At 39.2% G+C, this 9,512-nt stretch overlaps 1 protein-coding gene across 1 annotated transcript in view; it reads right to left on the bottom strand.

Annotated features, from left to right (window-relative positions):
- The window catches only part of LOC119425483 (zinc finger protein 501-like), a 14,037-nt gene extending 5,752 nt beyond the window's left edge, over positions 1-8,285 (bottom strand). Inside the window, exon 1 of the mRNA XM_037693011.1 lies at positions 8,201-8,285. Coding sequence (XP_037548939.1) covers positions 8,201-8,285 — 85 coding nt within the window. The remainder of the gene's footprint in view (positions 1-8,200) is intronic.
- Between the last annotated feature and the right edge of the window lie 1,227 nt (positions 8,286-9,512).

Here is a 9,512-nt window from a genome sequence, read left to right as displayed (position 1 = left end):
GATCAGCAGCAACATGAAACTGATCAGCAGCTACATGATGTGATTCTTCACAGTGTTATATATTCATGAGGCTGCACAAACTCAAGTTCATGTTGCTGTTTGATGTATTGTTTTGATTGTTTACTGCTATTAGTGCTTAGTGTTTTATTAGTAGATGTTTTTTAGTTGATATTTTTCTTAGTTCATATCTTAGATCTTATTACTGTTTTTATTTTACGTTTTGTTGTCTGTAACTGGGACCCTGTGTACATAATTTCATCCCAATTCAGTATTTATTCAACATTTTAGTTTTTTACTTTAAAAATAAAATAAATCAAGTCCTTATCGGCACAAATAAAGTGATGTGGAACATGTTGCATCTTACCGAGCACAGAAGCTGCAGCGTTGTGCTGCTCTGTGAGGTGCAGCTGGGCTGTGATGGAGACCTGTCAGGTGCAGACTCCTCTGATGGAGCAGGAGCAGGAGCCAGGAGGCTTGGAGGGTTTAATGTGGAGTTTAGAGATGAACCATCACGCGCTGAAAGACGTTCTGGATAAAATACAGTGAGAAACGGGACCGGAGGACAGTTAGCATTTATGCAAATTAGCTTAGCATCGTAGCACCGACGTTGTACTATTATGGCGTCAGCCTCTTTTGTTAGTTAAAAATATGTTCAGAACCGATGGGATGAGTAATTTACAATATGTTTAAAGTTAGAAAACACTCACCATCTTCTATAAATGGTTCAAGTAGAGCAGTAGTCGTGTCCAAACCACCCTCCAATCCTCCATCTAGCTCGTTTTGACTTTTTTCGTCGGCCACCAAGCACAACAACACCTGCACTTCTGCATTTGACCACGGCTTTGATATTATTGTTGTTGTATAGCTTCAAAATACTAAAATATACGCTCCTCATGTTATGGCTAATGGCAAGCGGTAGAGAAAAAAAAATGGTGGATCGGGTTGTTTGGAAAGACTCCACAGACTCCTCCCCCCGACCAATCAGTGACCGACAGTGTTTCTGACGTCACGGCGCGGCTCGCTCGGAACCCTTGAGAAGCCGGGCCAGAATTTAGCGAGAGGAGCCGGTTTCTGGAACAGTGGAAATACCTCCAACGCGCTTCAACCCGGAAATATCCGACCCGCGCCGTGACAGTGGAAAAGGGGCATAAGACTGAACCGAATCACAGGCTGTTTGTGTCAGTCTGCAAATACCAGCGGTGGAGAAAGTACTCAAACACTGTACTTAAGTAAAAGTACAAATAAACAGACAAAAATGTACACTAGTAAAAGTAGAAGTACCATGTTAACGTATTTACTTAAGTAAAAGTAAGTAAGTACTTGCTTTAAAAAAAAACTTAAAAGTAAAAGTACTTGCTGCATGTATTACCTAATGCAGTGGTCTACAGTATCATTAAGTGTCTACCATATGTATATTTTCTGTAATACATTAATAGTGTTGTGTCATTTTAATGAACAATGCTGCAGATAATACATGTTTTTATTGTGTTTACTCTGTGACACAGTTCACACTTGGACTTGTGATTCTGTGCAGCAGAATTTCAGGGATGACATGCAGAGTTAAATGCCATTAATCAAAATAAGAAAGAGGAATGATTATACCTTTGAAAGTTTTTATTTAACACAAAACAAAACCAATGTGTCATTTTAACTGCAGTAAACACATTTAAGTAAAAGGTGCCTGCCTGAAAAAAGGAGCATTAGACAGACCTGACAAAGGAATAGACATTGATCATTTCAACTCCAGTTTGTCATCAACTAGTTAAAATACAGTCTAGTCAACTTTGTAATGGGTCAATATTGAACAATATTTTAACTTCCTGACACCATTTTCAAAACTTGGACCCGAGTGTCGAACCATTTGGAGACCTCTCTTGTCTCCTAACATCCCATGAACTGATACATTTTAATATTGCAGCGAGAATTTCTTGTTCAAGTTCAGAGGAAGTTGGATTTCAAAGTTTTTGAGTTAATTCTTTAATTAATAGTTAATTCACTTCACCACTTACTCTTGCTGAGATCGGATGCTTCTCCCCTCCCTCTCCGCTTTGCTATGAGCCTCTCTTGCATTTCTTCCGAACCATAATTATGGACTTGTTTTGATCAGTTGGTCCCTCAACACAATTTACAACATTTCTTGAAGAGAAGACAGGCTTTAGACGAGCCAATTAGCCCTGTTGGCACGCACACAGCTGGATATCTCATCGACTTGGAAGACTTGATGTGTCTATCTCTGCTGCCATTTGTGGATTTTAAGGACGCATATTTAATTGTAGTTACGACAACTGGTTCCTGCTTTTTGGATTTGGCTGGTTTTATCAATCAATCAAGGAAGTCGTCGGCAGCAAATTTGGACCTGAACATGCTGCTTGCCTTTATGATGGCTTGGTTCGTGTCTCAAGTACCCGGACTCAAATGCTTTGGGCTGAATGGATCAGATCTTGGGGATTTTACTCAGTCACGTTCCATTGGTGTGGCCATGTATTTTGGACATTTCGGAACCGAGTGAACCAACAAACTCAAGGTAGATGTCATTAAGTTCTGCCTGTCCCCAAAACAACTGTGTGTTTATCTGAATTTGGCTCCCTTGGCTGGCCTTGAAGTCCATCTTAGCTGAATTCGCCTGGAGAACATGTGATCTGACGCTCACCACCCACTCCCTGAGGAATTTCCAACTGATAACCAGATGAAACCAGTTGAATAAACTTGTGTCATAATTTCAGGACTCTTGGATTCTCATAGTCGTTATTCTTTGCCATTCCTCGAGAATATTTATGGATCTCACCGGAGGACATTAGCTGATTTTCCATCCTTATCAGAACTCTTACAGTGACTTCAAGAGCATCTATGAACATTGCTGACTGCTCTCGCCTCCCCCTCTGCAGAATGTCTACGTCACTATGTGCTTGTTTGTGTGAGGTGTTTTTTAATATCAGTTTTTTTTTTCCCTCAGGCAGGAAAAAAAAGTCTGATAGGATTTTTTTTCACCTCCAACTCTACATGTGTCCAGCTTCACCACTTTTTTGTCTGTTCAAACAGGTCTCACTTGTAAATGAGTCTTTGAGGCTCAATGTGATTTATCTGTTTAAATAAAAGTTGAATGAATGAAAAATGCTGACTCTATTGGGAGAGAGAATCTGTCTTGCTGTACTGAATAGTCTTTTAATAGTCTATCAATAAGACCATGGGTATCTTTTGGCTGACTCTATGCAGTGGAATCCATTTTGGGTGTTAGCGGTGCTGCGGGTGCGCCCAGCTCAATGATGTACAGGTATATACTAGAATATACAAACCGGATTCCAAAAAAGTTGGGACACTAAACAAATTGTGAATAAAAACTGAATGCAATGATGTGGAGATGGCAAACGTCAATATTTTGCACAGAAAGATAGTGCAGCAATACCAGAATGGTGTTACCCAGCGTAAAATAGCAAATACTTTTAAGTTATCATCATCAACCGTGCATAACATTATCAAAAGATCCAGAGAATCTGGAACAATCTCTGTGCGTAAGGGTCAAGGCCGTAAAACTCTACTGGATGTTCGTGATCTCTGGGCCCTTAAACGTCACTGCACCTCAAACAGGAATGCCACTGTCAAGGAAATAACAGAATGGGCTCAGGAATACTTCCAGAAAGCATTGCCAGTGAACACAATCCACCGTGCAATCCGCCGTTGCAAGCTGAAACTCTACAGTGCAAAGAGGAAGCCATTTCTAAGCAAGCTCCACAAGCTCAGATGTTTGCACTGGGCCAGGGGTCATTTAAAATGGAGTGTGGCTAAATGGAAGACTGTTCTGTGATCAGATGAGTCACGATTTGAAGTTCTTTATGGAACACTGGGACGCCATGTCATCCGGACCAGAGAGGACAAGGATAGCCCAAGTTGTTATCAACGCTCCGTTCAGAAGCCTGCATCACTGATGGTATGGGGTTGCATGAGCGCTTGTGGCATGGGCAGCTTGCATGTCTGGAAAGGCACCATTAATGCAGAGAACTATGTTCAGGTTCTAGAACAACATATGCTCCCATCTAGACGTCATCTCTTTCAGGGAAGACCCTGCATTTTTCAACACGATAATGCCAGACCACATTCTGCAGCAATCACAACATCATGGCTACGTAGGAGAAGGATCCGGGTACTGAAATGGCCAGCCTGCAGTCCAGATCTTTCACCTATAGAGAACATTTGGTGCATCATAAAGAGGAAGGTGCGACAAAGAAGGCCCAAGACGATTGAACAGTTAGAGGCCTGTATTAGACATGAATGGGAGAGCATTCCTATTTCTAAACTTGAGAAACTGGTCTCCTCTGTCCCCAAATGTCTGTTGAGTGTTGTAAGAAGAAGGGGGGATGCCACACAGTGGTAAAAATGGACTTGTCCCAACTTTTTGGGGATTTGTTGACGCCATGAAATTTGGAAACAACAGATTTTTCCCTTAAAATGATACATTCTCTCAGTTTAAACTTTTGATCTGTGATTTGTGTTCTATTCTGAATAAAATATTAGACGTTGGCACCTCCACATCATTGCATTCAGTTTTTATTCACAATTTGTTTAGTGTCCCAACGTTTTTGGAATCCGGTTTGTACGTCATAACTCCCCTCTCGCCATTGGTTACAATTTTCTTTCCTCAGGTTTAATCTTCCAAGATGGAACAGAGGTTGAAATAAGAGCAGACAAGATGTTACATGACACTTCATCTCCAAGTCTGTTCACCGACCGAGAACATAAAAGAGAATCTTTTATAACGATTATCAGTCAGACCCGAGGTCAGACAATTCTGCTCTCCAGCTTAGGGCCTTGAGTTTTCTCTGCAGCACTCCGATCCAGACAAAACAACTCTTTAACACACACACATTTGACTTCAGTAAGTGAAAAACATCTGTGACCTTTCACATCTCCATCACAAACTAACGAACAAATAAAAAAAACTGCAACGTGAATGTAACGTGTAACGCAACTCATTATGGAAATGTAGTGTAGAAAGTACAGATATTTAATGTAAAATGTAGTGGAGTAAAAGTCGAAAGTACCCATGTTGAACTCTACTTAAGTAAAGTACAGATACAGGAAAAATGTACTGAAGTACAGTAACAATGTACTTGTACTTTGTTACATCCCACCACTGCTGTTGGTTGGTGTTAGATGAAAATGAAGCACAGAGATCTGCTGTAAATTACATTTGTTTTAATGTGTTTCATTTACTTTTTAGTTTTGACGAAGAAAAACAGTTGACATGACAGGAAAATATATATAAATTGCCTAGATCTGGACTTTTTACATAAACAGCTTCCAAAACAGCAAAATAGGATAAATTAATTTTAATAAATAGAAGAATAAATAATGTAAATAAATGTTTTACAATAAATAAATAATAATAAACATAAATAACGTACAGCAATCAGTCTATACATTCTTGTAACTGCCTGTACTTTGTATTGTGCTTTGAACCTCGACAGCCGAACAAATTGAACAGCTGAGGCTTCTCATTTGTTGTAGTAAACTTTTGAAAACCTTGTTTACAATCAGGGCAGGCCTTTCTCATTTGTGAATATGATGTATGAAGGATTCAAGATTCTTTAATGTCATTTACATCGCAAGTTCTCTTTGGTACGCCCCTCCATCTTATCACAAGCAGAACTGGTTTGTTCCACTTTGGAGTAAGCTGTTGGGGGAAGAATCAGTTTTGTTGTGAGTTTCCTTGACTGATGAAGCCTTCTGGATCGAAGGCAAAACATTTCAGCACAAAAAAGAAACTGTCCAGATGACCTGACTGAAAAATGTTGGAATATGTTTATAGGTTTTTTTAATAGGTTTAGAGGTTAATAATTTTTGCTTTTAGTTTATGAAACAAGGTCAGAGGAAGCTGGTTCTGGCGAGTGCACCCGGTGTTACACCATATTCTGTGACCTGCAACAGTGCATGCAACACCGCCCCCTACAATCACAATATACGGTGGTCACAGAATATGGTGTAACACCGGTTCGCAAAGAGCTCCAAACAGTCAGAAAGTTGATTAATTTTCTGTTTCCTTACGGTTGTTGAACCGGAAGATTCATCTTTAGTGAAATATTTCCACACTATTGATGCATTTCTACCTGTTTGCCAAGACTGGGCCTGCTCCGCTCAGTCCATCTGCTGGGAGGAATCCATTTGGTAGCTTCTACTAGTAGCCCGGTGCGGATCACATGACATAATGACATCACTGCGAATACTCTACATGAAATTTAAAAACTCAATAGATGTCCTAGGAATCGACCTGTCGATTACTCGAGTAGTCTGTCAAAGCCCTAGTGCATTAAGATTCATAACTAGCGGTAACTACCGTACCTATCACTGCACCCAGTATTCACTGGTTAACTGGACATCATTACATCATTAACTTCACACAGACTCTCCCACTGGTACATTTTCATCTTTAAATCACTTCTTGGTCTGCTGCCTTCATACATCTCCTCTTACATGTCTCTGCGTGAGTGCAGCTACAGCGTGCGCTCTCAGGACATTATTACCTGCAGTGTTCCCTCAGTGAGGACTGAACTAGTTAAAAGGGCCTTCTCCTACGCCGCCCGTATCCTGAAATATGTTACAAAAAGACCTGAAGCTCTCGACCTTGACCTCTCTAAGTGGCTTTAAGCATCTGTTGGACTCCTGGCAAGAACCAATGCAGACACGTTCCTGTTTTTAGTTTTCTACATTCGCCTTAGAATCTAGCTGTTTGTTGCTACTTTTTTTTGCCATCTTAATTTGTAAAAAAAAAATTAAAAATCTGTATGCCTCTTTTATAATTGTCTATTGTTGTCACTGTTGTCATCATTCTTTGTTGAAATCAGGTCTCTCTTGTAAATGAGTCCTCGAGGCTCAATGTGATTAACCTGTTTAAATAAAGGTTGAATGAAAAAAAAAAACCTATTCATCCTTCGGTTCAAACAGTCTTATACCACCATCTGGTGGTCGAAGAAAGGTACTACACGCAAAAAAATTGAACATTTTTTCTTAAATTTGACAATAATTACTGATTATTGTCAAATTTCAATCAATTTCCTCGTTTTTCACAATAATTTCTGAGACAATTCATCGCCCAGCAAAATGTGTTATCGTGACAGGCCTAAGTATGAATATGATGAATACGATTCTCATACGATGAATGAGATATCTGACCTTTCTGCAGCTTTGACCTCAGATTGTACAGCTGAAAGATCATCTACATGGATTTTTCTGTGTTTCACCAAATCCTGTTCCCTCTCAAACGCTGCAGTACAATCTGAGCAGCTGAACGGGTTCTTTCCACACTGAGTTTTTTTTGTGCATTCTAAAATGATTTCTCCACCTGAATGTTTCATTACAGATGGTGCAGCTGAAAGGTCTTTCTCCTGTGTGAAGTCTCATGTGACCAGTTAGACCTGACTTTTGCCTGAAGCTCTGACCACAAACGGAGCAGCTGTAAGGCTTTTCATCACTGTGGGTTTCTGTGTGTTTCTCTAAATTGAATTTACTTGTAAAAGCTGCATTACAAACGGAACATTTGAAAGGTCTTTCACCTGTGTGGATTCTTGTGTGCTTCACTAAAACATGTTTCCTTGAAAACGTTTTTGTGCAAAACGAGCAGCTGAAAGGTTTCTCGCCCGTGTGGACCCTTTTGTGCCTTACAAAGTTGCTTCTCCTTTTGAAAGTTGCCTTGCAGATGGAACAACAGAATTGTCTTTCTTCTGTGTGACATGTCATGTGACTAGTTACGCTTTCTTTTCTTGTGAACTTCTGATCACAAACGGGACAGCTGAAAGGTTTCTCTCCCGAGTGCATTTTCACATGCTGTGCTAAAGAGGTTTTCCATTTAAAAGTTACTTGACAGATGGAACAGCTGAAAGGTTTTTCACCTGTGTGGATTCTTGTGTGTCTCACTAACGATTCTCTCTGTGTAAAAGCTCTTTTACAGACCAAGCAGCTGAAAGGTTTTTCTCCTGTGTGGATTCTGTTGTGTCTTAACAGCTGACACCTGCTACTGACTGATTTACCACACTCAGCGCAGCTGTAAAACTTAATACTACTCTCACACATTTGATCATGTTCAGAACTTGTAATATTTCTCACAGAATTTGAATCAGACTGAGGTACGCTGCTCTCCTCCCATTCTCCATCACTTACGTCAGTCTCAGAAGAACCTGAAGTTCTGTTTATAGAATCAAATTTAAAATACTGATCTGAGTCTGGTTCCACAGAGTGCCCATTCTCCTCAGTTTGGCTGAGATGAAGCTGTGACGACTGAGGTCTCTCTTCATCATCTTCACTCTTTACATGGACGGGACTGACTGTACACTTTGTGATATCAGCTTCATCCTGCTCCTCTTTAATCTGTGGGGTTTTTGGGTCCTCCTGGTCTAAAGTGGTACTCCAGTTCACAGGAGAAACCTCCTTTTTGATCATTGTCAGCTGCTGGAAACAAAAACACAAACAACCTGTGGGAAATCGTTTTGATATCAACATTGATTTCATCACTGACAGCATTACATGCTCACACTCATTTTTGTGTACAAATTGGTGATGGCTCAAGAACACGTCGATTCATATTTATATTATGTATTTCTGAAAAACAGCTCATTTCGATCCAGAAAATTATTATCAAAAACATCAGTTTGCAATAAAGTACTTTTATTTGTAGAAAGCGTGTGCTTTTTGGTCGTGATGTGGGCGTTGTGCCAGAAAACTCAAAATGGCTTTCTCTGATTCTACAGCAAACTTGATGATTTTGTTGATGGTTTACAGAGTTGTTTTTTTTTAAGTCTGATATAACAATAAATTGGAACTTACTGAAATAATGCTGTGTCTACAGGTGATGTTGGTTGTTGGATATTTATATTTTGAAATAATAGCTTCCAGTTGAAAGTTTGGCATTTTTCTTGCTTTTTGAGTGGTTTTCATAACATCATATTGTCTCAAGATATAATTACTCTTAAATAGATTTCTACCAAAACAGACATCAGTCAATAACATTGAAAAAAAAGTGCTTCTGTACAGCTTTATAAATGTATATTTAAAAATGTCATCATGTTCATGCAATTTATTTGCATATTTAAATCTATCAATAACTGCAGACTTAATGTTTGTTAAACAGTAAGATCAAGTGTATAAAAGTATTATTACCACGAATCTGAGTCCATCCAAACATTCAGCTAGTTTTTTATTCTCAGCACATGAATTTCTGCCAGATTCACACAGTTCAAACAGCAATACGTATCTTTTTGTCTTTAATTCTTTTAGAAACAGTCTGCTCTGTGTCGCACTGGCTTTCTGTTTGTTTTTACAGCCTGACTTAAGCTAACATGCTAGGCTAACATTTCTTTGTTTCTCTTGTTATCGAGCAAAAATAATGTATAAACCTTCAAAAGGTAGTTATAAAGAATATTGCCCATTAAGACGCATTCACAGGATTTACAAAAGACTAACTCTGTTTTAAAAATGCACACATTGAAAGAAAGAAAGAAAAAAAACATCTTAACTTACTTAGATTT

The sequence above is a fragment of the Nematolebias whitei genome, chromosome 19, assembly GCF_014905685.2.
Source record: "Nematolebias whitei isolate Nwh7 chromosome 19, NemWhi1, whole genome shotgun sequence".
NCBI classification, from domain to species: domain Eukaryota; kingdom Metazoa; phylum Chordata; class Actinopteri; order Cyprinodontiformes; family Rivulidae; genus Nematolebias; species Nematolebias whitei.
This window is presented reverse-complemented; position numbering and strand designations above follow the sequence as displayed.